We start from the raw sequence: 24,874 nt of genomic DNA on the forward strand, positions 1-24,874 counted from the left end.
TAAGTATGTTTTTACAGCCAGAAGAGTCGCCCCCTGCTGGCCTCTAGAAAGAATGTAGGCACTTTTGAAAGTGCAATAGTTCTGTGATGTATCCTGGCGACTTTGCTGATGCTTTGACTTTTCCGGGCATCAGTGTGAGGCTCACATGAAATCCTTGATACATATTAAATATCCTTCAGGCGTTCAGGCTCCTCTCTGCTCATTTTCAGGTTCAGATCTTGGTAGATGGCTACATACCTGCACAACTCCAAGTGTTCCCATCAGCCTCAGTGCAGCTGTGGTCATGAAGTTAACTAATTTTACCAGATATTAGTGGCGCCATCATATAGTAGTATACACCTTAACCCAACAACCAAACGATCCTGTGTTTGGTCCCGGGTGGTGACAGATCTCTTGGAGGTTATGGCAGGAAGGGCATCTGCCAAATCAAACACGGTGGTCCACCCTCTGTGGTGACCCCCTGTGAATAAAGGAACAGCCAAAAGAAGCTTTCTTTCTAGTCAGCAGTTACTGTAAACTAAGATGTTGAACAAATAGTTAGCAAAACTATGTTATTGGTTATAGAATCTCTTCTTTCTGGATGCCTTAACAGACTGATACTTTATTGTGGAAATCAGCTAAATACCAAATCTAGGATCCCTGTACGTTTGGATTATAGTACACTTGAGTTAGAATCAGTTCAGATGTTTCAATTTCCCGAATATGATCTCAGCACATAAATGCAACACATTTGCCACCTTTTAGAAGGATCACCGTGATGTTGAGCACAGTTAATGTGCTGTTGATGGGCATCACAGTCACTAGTGTGAGGCCAGTTACACCAATTAAACCAGCTGCTATGAAAGAGTGTTTATATCTATAGACTGAAAATCACGTGGCTGTAGTTTGTTGAATCACTTTCTGCTTCATGCTTTAGTGTTGGTCTGAATTTTCTGGTACTTTTTCACATCTGCATGTCACTCCAGGTTTTTCTCAGACACAGAGGTGAGTATTTGGCAGTTTGGACTTCACAGTGTGACTCTGCTGTTTTCTCTGGGATTCAGCTGAGTCATGCACACCTGCAAAGCTGACTTAGACTGCAGCCAAAAGCTGGCACAGCGCACACTGTCTACGGGTAAACACAGGACCGTGAAACAGGCTGCTGATTTGCGTATTCGCCGAGGAATAGAGCATCTCTGTTATGATGAACTGGCCTTACATGCTCTTAGATGGATGTGTTAACTCAGTTATGTAATAACTCTGATTCTCTGTGAAATACATTAACTGTTTAAATCAGAAGCTGCTACGAGCTGCTTTGACAGGCTGACGCTCCCTCTTTAGCTTGGGTGGGTGGAGATGAGACAGAGCTGCTCCCTGCGTCACAGTTCACCTCGTAGTCAAGCTGCTATGACGAGAGAAAGTCTAACTCAAGCTGCCGTCAGTGTAGTAACACTTCCTGAAGCAACAGATCGGGCCGGGTGTTTCTATTCTCTTGCACAATAATGCAGTAGTTTCCAGGGAAAGTAAATTCCACGCTGCTTCTCTTATAACTCAGGAATGTGAAACATTCCCAGCTTAGAATGGGTTTCAAACAGTTTGCTGATAAAGTGTTACATCTCCAACAAGATAAATGTGTCTAGACGTGGCTGAAGCACGATGCTGTTTCTTATCGCCTTGCATCGGCCACCGGGGCTGTTACACTGGTTTAAACCGAGGAGCTCACCGTTAAAGTAACAAATGGAATCCTGTCTTCTTCCTTGACCTCATGCACATCTCCCCTTTGCCACCGTCCACGTGCCCTTCCTCATTAACACCCTGGCTCTGTTCTACAACTTTGGTAAATCCTGGAAGTCTGATCCAGGAATCATCAAAGCATCCGAGGAGCAGAAGAAAAAGGTAAAACCTGTTAATTTTTCGGGGGTGTATTTCACAGAGAGGCTGTTCTTGTTTTGACGTGTTGGTGTATGCTGGCATGAGGGCTAATGTCTCTCTTCCTCTCATTATCACACACTAATAGGAGACAACAGAGGCTCTTCTTGTTATCGGGCCCCACATCCCCATCCTGTGATTGATGAGAGCTAAATTTACCCTGCATTGTTAGCACAGTGCAGCGGCTGGGCAGTCACCTCAGAACAAAGGCTACGGAGCCCTCTGTTCCCTGTGGAGGATCCCCGTCCAACTCTTGCTGTCCTTTGATGTCGAATTTTGGATTTATTTACTTTGAGATTTGTTGTTAAAGCAAGCTGATAAAACACAAGAGGAACAACATTAGCTAACGCAGGAACTGGGCCGTAAAAAGAAAGGCATTGAAATTGAATTGAGATCTTAAATTCATACAAGCCTTTGTCCCAATTCACTGTGAGTCAGCCAAGCTTCCAGTGTGAGCTTTCAGCCTCAGCTTGGTCTTGTGTTGCAATGCCAAAGATGAATTTCTAGGGTTTTCATTCTCTCTCTCTTTCTCTTTTTTTTTTTTAACCTCCCCAGACAATTGTGGAGCTTGCAGAGACAGGCAGCCTGGATCTGAGCATATTCTGCAGCACCTGTTTGGTAAAACTCTTTTGTTTGTTTGTTTTTGCCCCCAAGCATCTGTAACTTCCAGCAAAACAGATAACGCTAAAGACGTATCATTTGTTTTTCCCCGCAGATACGGAAGCCCATTCGGTCCAAACACTGCGCCGTGTGCAACCGCTGCATTGCCAAGTTTGACCACCACTGTCCCTGGGTGGGGAACTGTGTGGGTACGTTAAGAACCAGAACTGCAGATTTACGAGGATCACAACAGCACACGCACTTCCAAAGAGCTCATGTTTTTCCTCCCCACATTCACAGCTGTCTTTTTTCATTGTGTTTTATAAAAGCTACAGCGAAGCTGTTCTGACTGAAGGCTCTGCTTTCAATTTACTCTGCTGCCGCACAACAGAGAGGCAAATTAGTGTATATAGGTTTTTACTGCCACGTCGGGGAACACTAGCAGGGCCGTAGTGTAGATCGCCTTAAGGTTAGAGTTAATGCACAGCCACTAAGACAAATAAACAAGCAGGTAATAATTTGTCATAGAAAGTAAAGAACCTGTAAAAACAAAGAGTCGAGGCAACAATGACGAATGGTTTAATGACAGGGTGCAGGAAATGAAGAGGAGCACAAAGCAAACCAGCCTTAAAATGAAGTGCTAATGGGAAGTATGTGTGCTGAGGATTGTGGTGTGAAAGCAGTGTGTAGATAATAGGGGAAGGAAGGCGTGGCAGAGGGCTTGTAACACTTTGAAAGCATGCGGTCAGAATGAAGCTTTGAAAGTGAGGAAACAGTCTGAACAAACAGCAGGTCCCTCCTCCTGACAGTCCTCTCTGCCTGCTGGCACCACAGAGCTCATAAACCCAGTCAATACAATTATATACACTGAACTGAATATTACTAATATTAAAATATTGTATTTTTACCCAGAAACTGCTGCGCAACTGTAGCGTAACAAATCATACAACATGCCTGCATACCCCCAAGTTAATGAATGTTTTCCTGCACAATAAAACTGGGTCCTTAAATCCTGAAGTGAAAGAATTCAATATTTTGATTAAACAAATGTAACCAGTAATGTCAAGCTCTGCTTTTGGCCCCATCTCTCTGAACACTGGAATAGTTATTTAAGGTTATTTTAAAGCCTGTCCTACTCAAATATGTGATTCTCATGGACATTTCATGCACAGACACTCAGGATGGTATACATGTAGGTTGAAAATGTATAAAAGCAATCAGATGATGCACCGTGTCTCTGCTGGTCCATCCATCCACATTTTAAAGTTGTTAAGAAGTATTTTAACAACATTTAACTTGTTAAAACCTGCAGATATGTGTGCAAAACCTTCAGTAAAAATGTAGCTGAACTTCAAGAGAAAAGGATGAACAGCTGATATTTTTTGTGTAGCACATGCCAAAGTTTCCTTGATCTCTGTAGAGAGTCAGAGTCCAGTATTTGGCAAAAGTCTGGGTTAGAGTTGATGTCAAGACTGTTATCTACAGAGATACAGTCCATCTTCATTTCAGAGAGAGTCAAGTGGATCAGAATGCTCTTTATTGTCCAGCACAGCACGAGTCCAACCAGGAACTTGATGCTCGGAGAAGAAAGAGAGCTTAACCTGGAGCACAGGAAGTGCGGGTGAAAGTAAAGGTGCAGGTTTGGGGAAGAACAGAGCCACGTGTGCATGAGCAGCGATTATTCGAGTGACAGGGCAGAGTTTTAAGGGAGAAGCTCAAATCAAGTAATCATGTTCTTAACTTGAAGCACTGCATTAATGAATGATGGGAATTACTTCTGCATTTCTCTGTTGTCTAACCTTCAGTTCTGTTCAAACAATTAAACTGAGAACTGGACGTGTATCGCTGTGACATTAGGACACTTGCTTCTTGTGTACAGGAAGTGGGAATCACCGCTACTTCATGGGTTACCTCTTCTTCCTGCTCTGCATGATCTGCTGGATGATGTACGGCTGTATCTCCTGTAAGCAGAACATACCGCTTTTAAAAATGTTGCTCATTTCTCACGCCGCTCCTGTTTCTCTGCTAACGCCTTTGATTCTCCCTCGCTCCTCCCCCAATCAGACTGGAGGATCCACTGCGCCACCAGTTACGCCAAGGATGGTTTCTGGCTCTATCTGACACAGATCGCCTCCTGCTCCCCTTGGATGTTCTGGATGTTCCTCAACAGTGTCTTCCACTTCATGTGGGTGGCCGTGCTCATCATGTGTCAGCTCTATCAGGTACGAGTTTACGCCAAGTTTACATCGGAAAAAGCAGAGAGGTGTTGTTGTGATATAAGTGAGAACAGCTGTAATCGCTTTGACTCTCAGTAGCGAGTTACGTGCTACATTGCGGCTCACCTCTTTGCTCTGACATCTTGTAGATCGCCGCTCTCGGAATCACCACCAACGAGAGGATGAACGCTCGGAGATACAAGCACTTTAAAGTTACAGCCACCTCCATCGAGAGCCCCTTTAAGTAAGCGACCTTCATTCTCACCAGCTCACTGAAGCTGCAGCTGAGGTTAAACCATTGTCTCATCCAGCTTTGGAGCAGAGGATGCTTCTGCACAGTGAGGGGAAAAGGGAGTTTGTGGTTTTCTTACATTCTTAAAAGTTTAACGACACCAACTTCTCCCAGCGGTGTTGTCTTTTTTAAACTCACTTCAGTGTAAGCATCATTTTAAATATTATTTCCAAAGAAACTATTGAGGGTGAGAAACACAATTTTTTAAGTCAAAAAGTGAAAAACAAGAAAACAGAAGCAGGTTTTTTCTATTTAGTGATTTCTTTCTAAAATGGAATATTAGCAGCTGTTCAGGTCAGTTTCTCGGCTTTGAATTTCCTCAAAAAGTAAATGGTAAATGGTAAATGGCCTGTATTTATATAGCGCTTTACTAGTCCCTAAGGACCCCAAAGCGCTTTACATATCCAGTCATCCACCCATTCACACACACATTCACACACTGGTGATGGCAAGCTACATTGTAGCCACAGCCACCCTGGGGCGCACTGACAGAGGCGAGGCTGCCGGACACTGGCGCCACCGGGGCCCTCTGACCACCACCAGTAGGCAACGGGTGAAGTGTCTTGCCCAAGGACACAACGACCAAGACTGTCCGAGCCGGGGCTCGAACCGGCAACCTTCCGATTACAAGGCGAACTCCCAACTCTTGAGCCACAATCGCCCCGTGAAAGTGAAAAGTGAAAGATTTTTGGTTGTTAGTTGGTACCATAACAGGAAAATGCATCAATTTGAAATAAGGCTAAATAGATTCAGGACCTTTACTGAACTGATTAAGTTTAGGGGGAAAAACATTTCTAAACAGTACTGGCATATAGTCGAACACTAGATATTAGTACTAGATAGTGCAGGTAATTTCACTCAGATGTATCATTGTATTAAATTCGGAGGGTTGAATTTCTGATGTATAGATTTCTTTGGCCTGTATTTGTACACAGAGAAAGAATTAAGCTCTGTTTTTGTCTCAGTGTACTTAACACAGCAGTATAGCATTTTTATACGTGCAATGGTGCAGAGTGCAAAGACGTTTGAATAAATTAATGAATAAATAGAGGGCAGATAACAGGCTGCTATATGTGTATGTATAGAATGCTTAAGCTTGCAGCATTAATTCCCCTCTCATGTCTCTCTGTAGTCACGGCTGCATCAGAAACCTCATAGATTTCTTTGAAATCCGCTGCTGCGGCCTGATCCGGCCCGTCACGGTGGACTGGACCACACAGTACACAATAGAATACGACCAGACGTCTGGCTCGGGCTACCAGCTGGTGTAGAGGAGGAGGAGTAAGAGGATGAAGAGGGAAGGGGAGTGTGAGCAGAGCGTGGATGGATAAATGGACGACCCTCACTCTCCCTCTCCACCCCTCCTCTGGCGAGCATATCTGAGTGATGGCGTTCTTGTGAGCACCTGCTTTTTGGACCATCTCTCCCTCACCGATCAAACAACAACAAAAAGAATCAGCCAGGACTAGCATGCTGTTACGGGGCAACACCACACCCACCCCCTCCCCCTGGCCTTCACCACCACCACCTTTACTACTATTACTACTACTATTACTCTACCTTTGCCGCTGACCAACTCTCTTCCTCTCTTCTCCTGAGCTCTTTGGACAGTGCGTTGCTGCCAGGCACAAATGCCGAGGAGAGAGGAATTACAAAACTTAAAAGCTCTTCTATCCGGAGACTCGACACTGCAGAAAAAGTAGAGCCACGAAGAGGCGACGCTGTTCTTTCCCTGTCCCCCACTCGATATCTTATTTATGGTGTCCCTGTCCGTGTGCCCCGTACATGTCTGTTTCTGATTGGTCCGGGCGCTCTGCCGTTCCTGTCACAACTAACTGTGGTGAAAGATAAAAGAAAGTTGTTTTTTTTTAAATATATACGTGTATATGAAAAAAAGCAAGAAATCGTTTTAAAGTATGATAGAAATAAGGGAATGTCTTTTAAGGTCTTGTTTTTTGTTTTTATTCTGCACCGTGATGAGTTTCCGGCGCAGCTGATGATTTGCCAACCAGTGCTGAACTTGTCATAGGAGAGTTTGGTTAGAGGGAGCCGCTGCAGAAGTCCCACTTCTCACCTGCTCGAGTTAAAGCTGCTTTCCTCTCGAGACACAGGCTTAGTGCGAATAGGAGGGGTTTAACCCCAGAGTAGTTGCTGTGCAGTAAGAACGCAGGATTGGGAGCGCACGGAGAACGACTCCTTCAGCGGCGACCGCTCTAGAAACGTGACAGAAACGATCCTACAGACAATGTGATACTATGTGAGGTATATTTATTTTCAAGCTATTTATAGAGAAAGTAACTATGTTCTAGCAACATCATCTTTACATTTCAGATCAACTTAGCTGAGTAGGTTTTATGAGTTAAAAAAGGCGTGCGTACGTGTAGCTGTAGAAGATGGAGGGCAGAGAAGCTTGCCTGCAAACCCCTGTAGGCGGCTACAGCAAGTGTATTTATTACCTGCAGAGTTTAAGAGAAGGCAGCGGGAGGACAGATGAGTTTACAAGGGTTTCATTCCGTGTTTTTCTTCAGAAGCTGTACAGTCTTATTTGTTTGTCGTGTCATTTGTCTGCCTACATTATTGCACTGATATTTTTTTTTTTCAAGTTTGAATTTTTTTTAAATTTTGGCCATTACTGAACAGAAGCAGAGCTTCACGCCGACGCTTCCATTGTTTACACAGAAGGAAAAGGACGGGCCGCCTCACATCGCTTTCTGTCCGGACCCCCGCACACGCAGCCTGCTCCACAGCAGCAGGAGGATGACCTGAGATGTCAAGAATGTGCATCTGTACATAAACATCATCTCCCTCTGCTTTTTCTTTTCATCAGTGTTAGCCCAACAGTGCTCCTGGACCTTTTTTTTCTTTTCTCGCGTTTGGGGGATTTCTTCCAAACAAGCCGAAAAAGGAGAAACTCGAGTGACTATACTCCAAGTGTATGACTGTAGCTTTTAGTGATGTCCGTCACTGCTGTCTATAGGCGTTTTAACTCTTACGAAGCTCCACTGCATGTATGATGCTTGGGACAGCCGGGCTGTCGCCGCCCCTGTCGTCGTCGTCTTCTTCATGGTGACAGCCAAGCGAGCCCTGTATCTGTATATAGTGAATGTTAAGTATTTGCAAGTACTTTTCTGCATTTTGTTCATTTGTCCTTTTTTAGGTTTCTTTCTCTCAAATCCAGTGTATTTAGTGAAAGTTGTCCTTCAGGTCGCCAGCTTTCCAGTGGGACCCTCCCTGTGCAAGCGTGTAATATATTTGAATGTTCCATTTTTTGTTTGTTTTATTTCTACCTTATATACCGCTGGGTTTGTTATTACCACTGGATGTACAAATTGTAAAGCAAAGACACTAGAGAACTAAGGCAGATGCCATTTTTGTTTTATTTTGGTTCTGTTTTTTAAAAGCTGAAATGTGATCATGCAATAGTTTTAAGGATAGAGGGAGGTTATATTATATAAAAGGCCTCCGAAACTTTTGAGCCTAGTGTTTGCATCATCAGAAGGGGACGGTTATGTCATCATTACATGTTTCAAGCCTCCATCTTTACTAACCACTGATGTCACTGCTGCCCTAAGAACATGACACACAGCAGCTTTGTTTTGTGTGCTTTAATGGTCAGAAGGCCCTGACCCAGCTGTACATTTCATATCAGTAACTAGCCTCTTGTGTTCTAATAATGCCTTTTAAGTGAACATAGATATATGCAGGCTAGTTTTGTTTTTTGTTTTTCTTTAGGGCGGTTCACCACTTCAGGCTCACACAGGACATGAATTCAAAGCCATCTCAGTCCTCACTAGTTCTTCCAGCAGCCTAAAAAGTCTCTTCTGTCTCCCCCCTCCCCCGCCTCTCTCACCTTCACCATGTGGGATAGTAAAAGCAGAAAAAAAGAAAGCACATAATCATATCCAGTGCCTCTCTGCCCACCTCCAGACATCACTGTTACTCCGCTTCAGATGTAAACATATGGGCATGGTTCAGTTTTAATGGCTTTAATAATAAAATACAGTCAAATGTGACCCGTTGGTTTGTTCATGTTTTTTATTTTATTTGTATCAACAGCACCTTTTAAGCATCAAAGCATAGAGGATGAAATGTGTTCATGTTGGGCAGAGTGACTGTGGTCCCACCGAGCCATCACTGAGCGTGAACCAGAGCACCGGCTCCTTGGCCATAACCGAACCCTTTGGGGCCAAAGTTCTTGGCATAACATGCTGTGGAGGGAAAGAAGAAACATCAACAAACCTCTCTACTTCTAATTGTCATTCTATTTGAAAGCTTCTTAAATCACTGCTACCAGTAAATTATTTATTGTTGTGTAAACCTGAAATGACACACAACACAAGCTAACAACACTGTGTCATGTTAGCACAACTTGATTCTTGGTGGCACAGGTTCAACAAAGTGCTGGAAACTTTCCTCCGAACGTTGATCCATATTGTTTCACAGCATCACAGTTTGCTTGGTTGCACATCCAGGTTGTGAATCTCCCATTGCACTACATCTCAGAGGTGCTCTACTGGGTTGAGATCTAGTGACTGTCAAGGCTGTTACATGCAATGAAATTATTCATATTCAAGAAACTATTTGGAGATGGTGTGTCATCCTGCTGGAAGCAGCCATCCACTGTATTCACATAGGCAGGGTCGCGGTGAACAAAGCTCATTTGATACTAATGTGCCAAGAAAATCCAAACTATTACCCCACTATGACCAGCATGAAGCGGGGATAAAAAGCAGGCTGGATCCATGTTTTCATGGTGCTTATGCCAAGCGCAGAGCCTACTGTGCAGAAATCAAGATTATCAGACCAGGGAATGTTTTTCCACGCTTCCGTTGCTCAATTTTGGTGAGCTCATGACAACTGTAGCCTCATCTCCAAAAGTTGTGTCTGTTCATCAGGACGTAGCGTTTTCTGGGAGAAACGTTTCATCACTCATCTCAGCTGACTGCAGGTTTCCAATCTTATAAACAGTACATTTGCATAATGACTGAAACCAGCCCACTGAAGGAACAAACAGCTGGGAGGTCAGTTCCTTCATCATGATTATGCAAATTCTCATGAAACGTGTCTCCCACTGAAAACGCTACGTCCAGATGAACAGAATCAACTGTTGGAGATTTACTTACCTGGATGATTGAGCACGCATCACGACGAAACTGTAGCCTCAGACTCCTGTTGTCAGCTGACAGGAGTGGTACATGATGCTTCTGCATACCTTGGCTGTAATGAGTTGTTATTTGAGTTGCTGTTGCCTTCCTATCAGCTTAAAGCAGTCGGGCTATTCTCTTCTTTTTGGACCCTTCTCTGATGAACTCTAGAGATGGCTGTGTGGGGAAAATCCAAGCAGATCAGCAGTTTCTGAAATGCTCAGACCAGCCTGTCTGGCACCAACAACAATGCAACGTTCAAACTCACTTAAAATCGCCTTTCTTCACCATTCGTTTGGTCCATTAACCAACCAATATCATGAACCAACAGGACCTCCGTAGGTGGATTTAACCATTAACACAACTGTGTCAAGATGTCTGCTGTGAAAGCAGTTTGTTTTCCTGTCGCTTGCACTTACAGTTTTGACCTCTATGACCCAGTGACTGAGCAGATCTAATCACTGCAACAGAAACCTCCTGTGTGTACGTGTTTCCAGTCCTTTCAGTAGCAGCAGCGCCTGCTTTCCCAGCTTTAGCTGTTTATTTAACATGCACGTGTTAAGGTTCAATACCCCCGCTCTTTGGATTGTGGTAAAACAAAGACCTGCAGAATTTCCATTCTCTGTGTAGCATTCCTAGATTTCATTCAATAAACCGCAGCGTTTCCTTGAGCTCTGTCTACAAACATCGGATCTGCTGTCCACATCTGTCTTTGAAACACTCAGGCGGGGCACCGTAACAACATCCAGATGTTGCTGAAACAGAGAGCGGACATGTCTGTTAGAGGACAGCGAGCTGTCAGATTGATTGATAGCGGCAGCAGAGCTGAGGGTGTTTGTCTTTAGAGCCGAGTTGCAACATTCCTGCCCATCAGTGCACGGTTTCCTTGTGACGTACAGCAAACAAGATCTGCTGACAGTTGTGTTTACGACTGTTTCTGCCAGCGTGTATCACTCTTCTGTTCAAGCAAAGCATCCCATTGTGCTGAGAGGAGAGAGCTTGTTGTGGAGGTCAAATTGGTGAGGCTCTGTTAATATGACAGAGCCAAACCCACAGAAAACATGCGACACAACACCAGCTACAGCATGTTTCACTTCAGAAAGTCCATCCCATTTGACTTTTTGCTGATATGGTCACATTCACTGGCACAGGAGCAGAGAATAATTTGCATAATGCCGTTACTGATCTAATTAGCTGACTTTGTGTTTGTGAGTAACAAGTCGACCGTTCTGTCTCTTTTATGCGAAGGCATCATCCCTTGTGCAAGTCACAAGACTAACAGGACACACAGCACAATCTTAAAAGTGAGCAGCTTTAAATGTTCCCCTGGCTCAGTCCTGAGACTGATGTATGTAAATGCAATGGCATTAGCATGCTGCCAATAGGGTTGCCAACTCCCTGAAAAATAAATAAGGGACACCTCGTGGCCAGGGCCGGGCGACCCAGTTGTCTTCACCCTTCCCAGTGTGGTAGCTCTTTTTTTTGTGTGTGAAATTATTTTTTAACCATTTGACTTGAATTTGATTTAAGCAGATGCATATTCTTTGTGATATGACCGTATGGGAAACAAATGATCATTTAGCCATTTATTTTTAGCTCACAATGAACACATTAACACAATAAAACAGGTCTCTTTCTTAAACAGAAGCCTGTCATGCTTAACTTTTGAGAATATAAGTAAATCTTTCTTTAAAAGAACTCTGTCCTACTTAACTTAAAATTATATAAATTAATAGAAAACAATAGAACGAAAAATATTCTTGTAACTGTGCACATATAGTGCATTTAGTACAATTGGCTCCAGTTGAAATATTATTTCAGCTTTTCTAAAGCTAATCAGCTGCTCCTGTTTGTAAACCCGCTTGTTCCCATGATTGCGCATCATAACTCATCATCATTATTCATCTATGTATTACTTTTATGTATTAGTGATCTATTTGTTGTAATCATCTATCCTTGCAGTTGTTTATTACACAAAATAAATTATATTATCACACTTCTGGCCACATAGCGCTGATATTCACTGCACATGCCCATATTAACCCCAATGTTTACATACCATATCTGCTTCTGCCGTGGCCTGGTGGACAAGAAATTGGTTAAGGGTTCCCCGAGCTTTCACGCCCCTCATGTTCTTCATGTGCCACCACTAGAAGCATGCCTATGGAAAAAGTGCGCTGGCACACAGTGCAGTGAGCAGAGTGAAGCTGACCCCCCACCCACTTGAAACGTAAAGGCAAATAGGCGGAGCGGTTAGTGCTACGTTTGTGCTGATTTGTGCAGGTAAAATTAGCGTTTGTGCTGCTACGGTTTCCGAGATATTAAACTTTATTTTATAGGTCATTCAAAGGTCACCATCCCCCCAGACTGCTCCAAAACGGGCCAAAATGGTCTACTTTTTTAGTGCTACGTTTGTGCTGGTTTGTGCAGGTAAAATTAGCGTTTGTGCTGCTACGGTTTTAAAGATATTAATGAAAATGTAAAGGTCAACCAGCCCCCCCACATTACCCAAATCCAACAAAAGTGGTATCAAACGTTTGTGCTACGTTTGTGCTGGTTTGTGCTGCAGAAATTTTTGTTTGTGCCGTTATTATTTTAAAGATATTAACAAAACTTTCTAGAGGTCAACCAGCCCCCCCATATTAATGGAATCAAACAAAATGGATGTCAAACGTTTGTGCTGGTTTGTGCTGCAAAAATGTTTGTTTGTGCTGCTAACATTTTAAAATGTTTAATAAAATAACGTCTTGATGCGTGCTTAATCATCCAGGTAAGTAAATCCCAAAAGGTTGATTCTGTTCATCTGGACATTTTCAGTTGGAGAAACGTTTCGTCACTCATCCAAGTGACTTCTTCAGTCTCAGCTGACTGTAGGTTTCCCCAACCATATAAACAGTATATTTGCATAGTGAAGGAAACTAGCGCCACTGAATGAACAATGTGCCGGGGGGTTAATTCCATGATTGTTAGTATGCAAATTCTTATGACCATTGATCAATGACAACTAATCAAAGCCTATTGATCAATGGCCATGAGTACCATTCACAGAAAGTGGGGAATGGCTACAATCACAGCATTGTAGGATGGCGAAAGATCAACCTTTTGGGATTTACTTACCTGGATGATTAAGCACGCATCAAGACGTTATTTTATTAAACATTTTAAAATGTTAGCAGCACAAACAAACATTTTTGCAGCACAAACCAGCACAAACGTTTGACATCCATTTTGTTTGATTCCATTAATATGGGGGGGCTGGTTGACCTCTAGAAATTTTTGTTAATATCTTTAAAATAATAACGGCACAAACAAAAATTTCTGCAGCACAAACGTAGCACAAACGTTTGATACCACTTTTGTTGGATTTGGGTAATGTGGGGGGGCTGGTTGACCTTTTGACCTTTACATTTTCATTAATATCTTTAAAACAGAAGCAGCACAAACGAAATTTTTAGCAGCACAAACCAGCACAAACGTAGCACAGTTGATTGACACCCATTTTGTTTGATTTAATTAATGTGGGGGGGCTGGTTGACCTCTGATGACCTCTAGAAATTGTTATTAATATCTTTAAAATGATAGCAGCACAAACGAAAATCTTTGCAGCACAAACCAGCACAAACGTAGCACAAACGTTTGATACCACTTTTGTTGGATTTGGGTAATGTGGGGGGGCTGGTTGACCTTTACATTTTCATTAATATCTTTAAAACCGTAGCAGCACAAACGCTAATTTTACCTGCACAAATCAGCACAAACGTAGCACTAACCGCTCCGCCTATTTGCCTTTACGTTTCAAGTGGGTGGGGGGTCAGCTTCACTCTGCTAGTGCAGTGCGCTGTATAGGTGTTATCGTGCACTTTCCCAGCCAGGTGTTTCCCTTTTCCCATTCCTCCTTTTTTTCTTTCTCTGAGCGAACAAACATTGCTGCTCTGATGCTGGGCTTACACTGTGCGATCTTTGGCCCATTTTGAGCCGATTTTTGAGTCGTGCGACCGATTTGGTGATCGGCCCGATTGTGGCCTTCATCGTGCATCGTGTAGTATACGTGGGGTAACGAGAAGCGATTAACACCTCACGACCAGCTCCCGATCATCAATCGCTCGTGACGTGTCACCACAGCCGCTCACACTGCTCGCGCGCAAACACGTAAACGTCGGTGAAAAAGACGGAGCAGCACAGCTGTGCAGCGTGTGATCTGGACACAAGCGATGGAGGCACAACTTGTAGAACTTTGGAAAGCTCATCCGAGCCTTTTCGATGTGGCATCACAAAATTATCACGACCACAACAACCGTGAAAATAGTTGGATTTACATTGCTGCTCAATCACAGCTGATCATGTTTTTCATTAGCAATTTAGCAAAGTTGATGGTGGTGGTGTGTCTGTGTGAGTGAAAGACAGAGAGAGAGAGGGAGCGACAGATTTTCTGTTATAACCTTCATGTTATGGAGGCACAGTGTGAGCACTCGGGTCGCATCAGAGCATCGGGCGGTATAGTGTGAGACCTGCATCGTGACCTACCAACTTCTAACCCCTGCGCGTCAATCGTGCAGTTTGAGCAGGAGCTGAATAACGTGACTGAAAAAATCGCACAGTGTTTGCCCAGCTTTAGGTTTACTGTCGTCCGAGACTTGCACCGCAGTGTCGGCGTTTGTTCCCCTGTTGGCCATGCTTGTTGTTGTGGTCAACTGTTGTCTTCCGGTATTTTCTCTGTAAGCGACCTTTCCTCGACCAATGAGATGAGCGGTAATCTGAATTGTCATAAGTGTGCTGTCAGCTCATTGGTCACAAAGCAGGAGAGGGGCTGGGAATGATGTTTTCAAACAAAGTGTTAATTCCATTAAAAGTTATAGACTACTTTTGATTCTCACTGTATTACGGGATAAAGTGCGTCCCTTATTAGCTCAATACGGGACGTGTACTTTTGTTTCTAAATACGGGACGATTCCGTCTTTTAAGGGACGGTTGGCAACCCTAGCTGCCAATGAACATGCTAACATACTAGCATGCTAAAAAGCGTTTAACCAAATGTACATCAGAGACAGATGGAATGTTATCTGCTTTGCAGGTATTTGGTCACAAGCTGTACTGTTTCAATAATGCTGATGGCAGCAGAAAGTTAAAGGAACACACACATTTACCCCAAAGAGGCTCTGAAACCCTGTACCAAATGTCATTGCACTCCAATACCACTTGTCAGTCTTCCTGGTTAGATATTTGAGGACATGGGGAGTCCAAACAAACCTGACTCCAGTTTCTGCATTAAAGCAAATCTACCACAATCATTTCCAGCTCCATATTTTTATTGTTATTCCTGGACTTTACTCAACTTTACTCTGTGTTATTTACTTAACACGGAGCCTTGGTGCAGCTGTGTGGAAAGTAAAAACAGTTTTAGTTCTCCTCCTTTTGGATTACGAGGAGGTCCTTTTAAGCAAACTTTAATCTGACCGGTTCCCTCACACAAACAGGTTTGAACAGCAGTGTTCTCCAACATACATTTTCAATCTGACTTTCGAGCCATGAAGTGTGGTATGCCACACATTTCCTTCTCTCACCCCAACTGGTCGTGGCAGATGGCCCCGCCCCTCCCTGATCCTGTGAGAGGTTTCTTCCTGTTAAAAGGGAGTTTTTCCTTCCCACTGTTGCCAAGCGCTTGTTCATAGAGGGTCGTCTGATTGGTGGGGCTTTCTCTGTATCATTGTAAGGTCTGGGCAACTGAACTCAGTTAAAATTGAATTGAATATTATTCATTAACTGATTAATGGAGTGTCGATCTATCCAGTGGGAAAATGCGCTGGTGCTGGGATTGCTTTGTAGAAGCTGTAAGTAATCTCTCTTAATTCCTGGGTGGAGTTATTATGGTAGCGGAGACGTTTCTGGAAACCTTTTCAGGAAATCTAAATTGTGTCTGAAGCACTCTGTTGTAATGCTGGAATGAAGCATTGCAAATTATTTAGATTTGTCTCACCTTTGCAGTAGATTTCTCCATCTTTCTCAGTCTGGGTGGTCGACTCCAGGCTCTTGCCACATTTTGCACAGCGGAAACAGTTCTTATGCCATGGCTGCAACGAAAAGCAGGAAGATTTGATCTCATTTGATCAGCTATTATGCTTTTATGCCACAGCTAGATTAAACTGCAAGGCTCGTACAATGTCAGGTCAGTTCTATAACAGCTGATACCTGCACATGCTTCTTGGATCATGTATCATCAGTGCTTTTATTAAATCCAATTAAAGCAACTTGGCTTTCCCACGGCCTGGGGCGTTTTCATTACACAGAAAATTACAGGTCATGTCTTAGCCAATGAGAAGAGCCTCTCCTCCCATTAGGAAACACATTAACAGCTCTGATAACGTCACCAGCTGTTACTCAGCTCATGCATGAAGCCACAAGTGATCACTGACAGGAAATGATCCACTCCTCCCACTTTGAGAGGCAACAGAAATCCAGCACACAAATCGTTTGTCCTCCATGGACAGCTTTTCATATGAGCAACTGCTCTGAGAGTTATTGATTTCTGAAAACATCCTGCCGATACGTCCCTAGACGTAAATCAGAGCACTGACAATAGCAGGCTTAGTCCGATTAACACCAGCTGTCCGGAAGCTCCCATCCAGACTCTGTGGAACGGCTTCAATCAGAAAAACAGCATTCGCGTTCTCTCATTAGGAGAAACCGCAGCAAACCTCCAGCGTGTGGTTCAGCACAGGCAAGACCATGTGTGTTCAATCCAGTCAAACCAGTCTCACCCCTGTGGTTTGCAGACTGTGAGTTCAAGGACCTCATTTGTGCTGGGACTGTTCATGCTAAAGCTGTGTTTGATGAGAGTTGTGTAGCGCTGAGTGGAGTCTGCACACTAGAAAAGTGTTTTCTGAATAACATTAAATCACACTGCAGATTGCCATCGATCAAACTGATTTAAAGGTGTCTACAGTGCAAACAGAACAAAAACAGCACAAAGGTGCAGTTGTGTGTTCTTGAAGCAAGTCCACATTAACGTAATAATAAATTCATAACATTTTTGAAACTTGGCTGAACTAGTGAAAGTTAAATAGCTGACTTGGACAATGTCTTGAGCAGATGCCTCAATTCAAAGTTCATATTGGATTCATATTCAGAGATGCATCTTTCTCGTTTAAAGGGCAGCTAATATGCTGATTTCAACTCTGTTTGTTGTCATCTCAGACACTTCGACTGTAGCTTTGCATGAGCCACAGTAATCCTTGTTGCAGATCTGCCGTAAGCACTCTCTGATTGGCTGCCTATCACAAACCAGAGTTTAGTGCCTGACACGACCATATTAGGCATATCCAATGTCAGCTGAAGCCGAAGCTTTTGATTCACTGGATTGCTTGTGACTTCAGTATTGTGAACCTTGAGCAACCAACTATAAATGACGCAAAGTAACACGTCCCTGCTGTTGTGTTTTTATGTCCAAGACTGGATCGATCAGCATTCAGTGATGTGCCAGCTCATGGGGGTCACGATCCATCAAACCACACAAAACTTTAGTTCTCGTCACTACTGAGAACGACAAACGTGTCCTTGACATGAAGCATTTGTGTGATTTTGGTGAAGCCCTACAAAGTGGACACTGTGTGCCAGTTTCACTAAAGCCTGAAAAGCAGAGAGACTGAAGGTCTGTGGTGTGATCTTTAAACACACTTCAGGTAAAACTCTCACCTTGCCTGCCCCCATGATCTTCTCGGCTGCGTAAACCGAGTCTCCACACCGGGCGCATTTCTCCGAACCGCCAAACTTCTGAGCAAATTTGGATGGGTTGGGGTTGGTCGTGGGTCTGTGAGTCTGGGTCCTTGGGTGGGAAAGGGCAAATAAATATACGGCAAATTATTTCAGAGGAAAAGTTAATTTATTGTTCACATGTTCAACTCTCATTTCAGTCAGACTGACATTGGCCTGTAAATTCAAAGAGTCCTAAAATCAACATATCAGACTATTTGTGGTGCTAGTATTGAACAAAGTAGGATCCAAAACATTAAGATCCAGAAAACAACCTGACTGCTCTGCTGTCTGTTCTCTGCCAATGGTGGGAAAATGAGCAGGGCACCATGGGGCCCGGAGCAATGCTTATCGAAGGGTGACTGCCAGCCTCAGTGGCCCCTGAATGAAGGTCTTTGTGATGGAGGATACAGCAGGGTGAGCGAGATCCTTCTGGTTGCATAATAACTCTTTCATAATCGAATCACCTGACGTCTGAGGCAGGGTAATAATTATGCAGTGTAACAAAACCTCGGATGCAATTTTGCCTTAGGAGCGTCCAGAAAATATCCCCAACCCATTCCCGGGCTGCAGGCTGGAAGCTTGATGGAAAGCAACGATCCTGTTCGGTTAGATGATGTTTTTCACTCTTAGATCTTTACTTTGAATTTCAGACTTGCCTCATCTTGTACTCTGGGTCCCTTTTAAAATGACACCATTTCCAAGATTCATGTCTGCAGACTTCATGGCAGATGAATCAGATCTTATCAGACCTCAAAGGACAAACATGTTTCTCATGTAAAGGAATGGATTTAAACCCACTGTTACAATGTACTGTGTTGTGAGTTACTGTACATGCAAACTGTACTAACATTATAACCCAAAAAGGTTAGTGCACGGCATTTTACTGTAGCTAATGGTCGACAGTGAGAAGCCTGTATCCTCTTCAAAGACAGGTCCCAGTCTCACAGTTTTAAAGCAACCCAGCTCTGCACCAAAACCTGTTGAATCAAATGATTATTATTGGAGGTAAACACTGGTTATAGAATCTATTTCCAGAAATTCTCATTTTTAAAGACAATATTCGCATTAGTGTAAAAACAAAAATATGTTTCCATACTCTTTTTTTGTCTCTTTATCCAGATCCAAATTCTATACTACTCCTTCCATACTGTGTAGGAATCTTGTGGATCTACATCTGGGAATTGACTTAGCCAAGCTGGATTTGATAAAGAAGTGGAGTTTTGCCAGTATTCCTGTAAGGTTTCTTTCCTCTCTCAAAGCGCTGTGGTTCTTGCAGAAAAGGGCCGGGACTGTGAAGCGCAGAGGCTTGTTCATGGTTATGAAATCTTTACTCTGAACGACACTACTCGGGCAAGCTGATCTGTATGCAAACATACAGATTGTCTTGTTATTGCCATTTGTACGCATTTAAATTGCATCTGGTGATATTTTCAAATCAGGCAAAGATTCATTTTACAGGACAGCGCTCACCTACATAGCTACATAATAACCTCTATTTCTGGTTTTTGTGTGAAGTAGTTTGTGTATTTGGGATCAGCTTCAACCTCAGTTCCATAAGTACGTGCTGACAATGGCACTGTGACAGTCAGCAGCCACAGCTTATAAAGATCATTACAAATAATGCAACACTACACAGTGGCCTCGACAACCACACCGCAGCATTACATCTGTGCAATTATAACTGATGAATGATGCTTTGTTAAGATATTATAGTTTCATAGTTACTGGCAACACTGTTGGGAATTTACACAAAGTTAACACTTTTTAAACTCCCACAGAAACAATAAACATCACCAGAACTCAGACGAGAGCCAGTATACAGCAAAGTTACATCACTGCATACAGTAGTGATGTCATGAAATACCATGTGCACATGTTAACTGCAATAACCATTGTGATCACAGTTAGTCAGAGTTACGCTTTAATCATTATGTAAAGGGAGTGTTTCCCTGACTGTCGCCAAAGTGCTTGCTCATGGGGTCATTTGATTGTTGGGTTTTTCTCTGTATGCATTATTGTAGGGTCTACCTTACAATATAAAGCACCTTGAGGTGACTGTTGCTGTGATTTGGCACTCTATGAATGAAACATTCATTGAAGTCCAGCTTACTCTTCAGGCTTGATTCCCAGCCGTTCTCCCCGATCCATGTTGAGTGTTCCTGCTCCCTGTCCATAGCCATAGCCTTTAGGACCGTATTTTTTTCCATAGCACGATTTGCAGTAGATCTCCTGGTCATGACTGGCCAGAGTGGTGCTGTCCAAACCCTTCCTGCAGACCACTGTGGACACACACACAGCAGCAGTTAAGTGAGAGGAAAGGTCTTCTAAATTCTTTTCACTTGGTTACATTTACATGTATTTACTGCCTAAATGTAGCACATGACATGTCTGAAATACTATAAAGATTTTAAGTACTAGATGAAATTCTAATATTTATTATTAGACTCCTTTAGAGTAGCACAGATCCATCCATATTCAATCTTTTACTGGCTTTTAGTGCGGCCCCTCAGTTCCTCCTCCTTGTTTCTTTCCCTTTACAGTCATTCTTCCCTTAAAGTCAGTGTTCTAAAAACTGCGTCCCTCTCACAAGCAGCACACAAAGTGCAGGTGAGTTGTGTGTCTGTGGTCACCTATTATGCTAACTTCTAACTCTGTATTCTTTGGGATTTCCTAAATTAGCCATGCAGGGCTCAAATTCATTTTTTGAGTACTCCACCCAGGGTCCGAAACATGGCCCTCCAGCTCCCCTCGTAACTAACTTTGTTCTGAATGGCTAAATTGACATAATGTACCTGGAAGGGTAATTTACAGTGTCAGCTGAAAGCAGTCCACTTTCTGTCAACAACAACTGTGGGAATGAAAAGAAGATTGTTTGTAGTTTCTGTTTTATCCTCCCGTGTAACTTTAATGACCAGTTTTGACACCTCAGTATACATCAATAAAGACGCGGCTTGACGAACATTAGAATATCTCTCCCACTGAAAACGCTACGTCCAGATGAACGATATGACAGAAACAAGGGTTACTCCTAGTAGGTGTCCAAGGGGGGAAAGTAAAATATCTGATAGCCACAAAGGTCTGAAGAGCCAGTTCAAGAATGTGAACCAGCTGCTAAGAATGAGAGGTTCAAAGACCTCTGGCATTTAAAGTTCACATCTACAATAATCAACAAAACAAGAACAGATTCTTCAAATTCCAGTGTTTTCTCTTATGACTTTAACACCATTTTGATTGCAACTGCAGGTATTTAAATAACATAAAGTAAGAGGTTAAAGAAAATCAATTCCAGCTTGAGTCTGGCTGTATACCAAAGGTGTTGGAAAAATTGACAGCATCTTGGCAGGTTTGTCTTAGCAGAGAAAGCAGCGTCTGTAAAAACAAAGGCTCCACGGGTGCTTTAGGCTGCACGCTTGTGCCCACGCTGGCTGCTGGGATTAGCTGAATTCTTTACACAATGGCCTTCGCTACGAGACTGTCTGAATCTGGTTTCAGATTTCACACAACCGGCAGGAAAAATGTCTCCATTCACGTCTGCACGTCTCCCAGCCAACACTGTCAAAACAAGACTTGCATGTCCCATTGAATGGCACCTAAATCCTGACTTGCCCTCCTCAGTTTGTGATGCACTTTTAGGTTTTTTGACAGTACTTCCTCTTTGCTTCAACTACATGTACACTAGTATTCCCCATGTGTTGCCACAGGCACTGACTGTGAATAAATAGGTGAGACAAAGACACAGATAGTGTACACAGAGTCATATGAGGCTGTGTGACTTCTCTGTCAGCATAAAGCTATCTTTCTTAAAAATCAGTGAATGTCGGAAAACAGAGAATTTGGACAAAAAAGTGCCCTTGCTCATCACCTCCTGGGTCAGACAAAGCTGTCTTTGTAATAGAGCTGCTCAAAAAGAAGAAACCCGCCTTTTGTGGCTCACACTGTTTTGCTCTTTTCTTGACAGCAGCTCTATGGAGAAATATCCTGATGTCTTCGCGAGGTCTTCACTGGAACATTTTCACTGACATTTTGAGGCTGGTTTGGGGTGAGGATTAGTGAGCGAAATGTCAGAGCAAGCTTTCTTAGGTGACCCGAGGAGGTGAAACAGAGTTCAAGCGCCGTCCTGCTTCGGCGGGGTCTACGCTGATGACAGGAACGTTGCTCAGTCTTATTCCAGATAAAGTTATATTTGCATTTTGATGCATTTGATGTACTTACTGCAGAGAAAACAGCATTTATGGAAGCTCTTGCCATCACACTGCACTTCCTCCGCGTGGTAAACCGTCCCGTGGCATGCTGCACACTTGTTGCCTCCGCCCCAGTTTGGCATGGTGTTTCTGACAAGACACAGAGATGATGAGAAAGGTTAAACATCTCGTCTGTTCCTCCTCTGAACTTCCAAACATGAGTGAGTAAAAAAAAGGACAGCTGTGTTTTCTGTCATATTAAAGCACTGCAGGATTTATATCACAATAGCAATGATTCGACTGAAAATTACAGCTACAGGCCACAACGTCTATCCCAACTGCATAAACAAAGTCAGCCTTGACAAAAGGGCAGACTAATACCCAGAGGAATGCTTGCGGGCGCCATGCCTCAGAGCTTTTGTTTCCTGATGAGCTGTGGCTGAAGGATGCAAACATTAACTGCACAGAAGAAGTGAGAAATAAACAGTGTCTTGTCACACCATGCGTCTCCCTAACGTTTGTCCATTTGCCTGTAATTACAGATTAAATCCCACTAAATACAAATGCAACATTTTAAGTTTCCCCTCACATGTCAGCACAAAACAAACCTGCTATGATATCATAGTTTGGAAATTAAACTTGAAAATGGCTGTGATTGTTCATTACACTCGAGACTATTAATCTTTTCTGTCACAGGTCTCCTCCCTGTTGGATTAGAGACTGCAGCACAGGCCCCCAGCATGAGAAGGGATCAAAGCCCACTAATGCTATACTTCAGCAGCTGATGAGAAAGTCGGTGTGGAAGTGCACAGGCCAACAAGTCTGCTGGTACTGGCTGTGGAAGTGTATTCCAGTCTATCTGAGAAAGAGTCTGAGCTTTGAGATCATGGCTGGACACGAAATCTTCCAGTGAAGCAAGACTAATGAAGCTGCATGGAGCTCCTCAAGAAAGATTCACTGAACCCTTTTCAAGAGAGGAAATCTGAAACTTATTATAAAATAAGAAATTAAGTGTTTTTTCCTGCCATTTCTCGCATAGACTACAGACTGCATTGGGACAACTGAAACAATAAGGCGACTCCATAACATATCAGTGAATGGTAATGACCTTATTTTATATTATTCTGGAATATGAACATATTGAAAAAAGACAGGAGTTAAATTCTCATTCTGTCAGCCACGAGCTGTAACGTTTTTGTTTTCATTTTTACAGTGAATTTATATTATTAATAATATTGTCACCCTTACAAAAAAGCTGCAGTTAAAGTTAAAGTTAAAATCACAAAGATGCATTTGTCTGCTGGCTTTGCCCTTAAGGCACAGTTTGACCAGTTTGTGCGATACTTGATTACAACTGGCTAATGAACAGCTGAACACCGAGCAAAGAGTTTTGTATTAACGTTAGCTCACTGCTGTTTCTGGCATTGAACCTCGTTTCTTAAGTATATCTAAGTTATCAGTGAAACGCACAAAACAGTCTGCGCAAAAGTTGCCCGATAACTAGTCTACAAACATTTTGCACCAAAGACCAACAAGATTAATTCAATAATTTCTGTAATTCAAAAGTAATCTTTTTATCTTATCTTGTCACTGGAACAGTGAGTAATTCACACCGCGAACCCAAACCGGTTAAACAAAAAATTACCTTAAAATATTTTTTAAAAAGAAGAAAAAACAGCCAATATCCAAAACTGGTTGAGCTCGACCTCAGAGTCTGAATGGTATATCCAGAAACCTCCGTGGTACCTCCAGCACACACACGCCGTACTGCCACACAGCGCTCTGCTCCGCACATTTACAGAGAGAGGAGGGGTTTCACCCAGGGGCGTGAACTCAGCACTGCTGCTTTCCCGTGCGGTCGGAAGAGTAAAGATTTATGTTGACTCTGAAGGTAGACTGATTAAAACAAACAAACAAACAAAACGTGGGTTCAGTGACAAGCCAGCTGATAATAGTTTCCCTTCGAGTAACCAAGTTGGAAGAGGTTGTGAAAAGTGTTTAATTTGTCTTTTGTGTGGGATAATTATGGTGGCAGTAGGATTGTATAATGATGGTGGATTATTCCTATAACAAAACCCCAAAAGACTTATTGTTTTATTTTATGTCATGTCACGTACCAGTGGCTCGGATTTCAAATATAGAATTATTGTCTTATCCATTTATACTGGATCATGTGGTTGAATATATTACTACAGAGAGCATGCAGAACCACCAGCTGTGTGCCTGAGTGCAGTCTGTCTTAAAACTCATGGATTTGTGCAGGAAAAAGGAAGCTGGTCTTCCTGTTAGGATTACAGGAAAGGAGACAGAGACAATAGACTTTAGTACAATAGACAATATTATATCTCTGCATTTGCGCATGCATCCATTTACAGGGAAATCATTTGCAGTATCCCAGAAAATTTGTCAGGGCTTAAATCACCACTGCTGTAAAATTTGCTGTAATCTTGCACCCTGCTGGACACAGAATGTAAAAACCACTACCAGAAAATTGTTGTTGTTGTTGTTGTTGTTTTGTATCACTCAGGCAAGATAAAGAAAGAAATCAGTTATATCAGACACTACAGCTCTGGAGACAATGGCAGTGATGCGGCACTCGCCAGTACAACACTCTTCGATGACTACATCATAAACCTCAAACATAAAGGACCGACGATTCTTATAAATAGATACCAAACTATATATGAAAGCTAAAACTGATACAAAGCCGTATTCTAAGTGAAAGATTGACTTCAGCACAGTTCAATAAGACACACAACAGTAATTAATTAAAAAGTCAAATCA

General features: G+C 42.8%; 2 protein-coding genes across 2 annotated transcripts in view; one reads left to right on the forward strand and one right to left on the reverse strand.

Annotated features, from left to right (window-relative positions):
* The window catches only part of zdhhc17 (zDHHC palmitoyltransferase 17), a 34,149-nt gene extending 25,120 nt beyond the window's left edge, over positions 1 to 9,029 (forward strand). The window contains exons 11-17 of the mRNA XM_082510887.1: positions 1,751 to 1,875; positions 2,464 to 2,526; positions 2,624 to 2,717; positions 4,388 to 4,471; positions 4,573 to 4,730; positions 4,874 to 4,968; positions 6,149 to 9,029. Of these exons, the coding sequence (XP_082367013.1) occupies positions 1,751 to 1,875; positions 2,464 to 2,526; positions 2,624 to 2,717; positions 4,388 to 4,471; positions 4,573 to 4,730; positions 4,874 to 4,968; positions 6,149 to 6,287 (758 nt within the window). The 3' untranslated portion in view covers positions 6,288 to 9,029. The remainder of the gene's footprint in view (positions 1 to 1,750; positions 1,876 to 2,463; positions 2,527 to 2,623; positions 2,718 to 4,387; positions 4,472 to 4,572; positions 4,731 to 4,873; positions 4,969 to 6,148) is intronic.
* Positions 9,030 to 9,037: 8 nt separating this feature from the next.
* On the reverse strand, positions 9,038 to 23,899 carry csrp2 (cysteine and glycine-rich protein 2). The gene is made up of 6 exons (XM_082510914.1): positions 23,736 to 23,899; positions 22,122 to 22,240; positions 20,020 to 20,188; positions 17,850 to 17,979; positions 16,135 to 16,228; positions 9,038 to 9,224 (listed from the first exon to the last, which is right to left on the reverse strand). The coding sequence occupies exons 2-6, from the start codon at positions 22,231 to 22,233 to the stop codon at positions 9,148 to 9,150; spliced, it is 582 nt and encodes a 193-aa protein (XP_082367040.1). The 5' UTR covers positions 22,234 to 22,240; positions 23,736 to 23,899; the 3' UTR covers positions 9,038 to 9,147.
* Between the last annotated feature and the right edge of the window lie 975 nt (positions 23,900 to 24,874).

The sequence above is a fragment of the Aulonocara stuartgranti genome (genome assembly GCF_965226115.1).
Source record: "Aulonocara stuartgranti genome assembly, chromosome: 17".
Classification (NCBI taxonomy): domain Eukaryota; kingdom Metazoa; phylum Chordata; class Actinopteri; order Cichliformes; family Cichlidae; genus Aulonocara; species Aulonocara stuartgranti.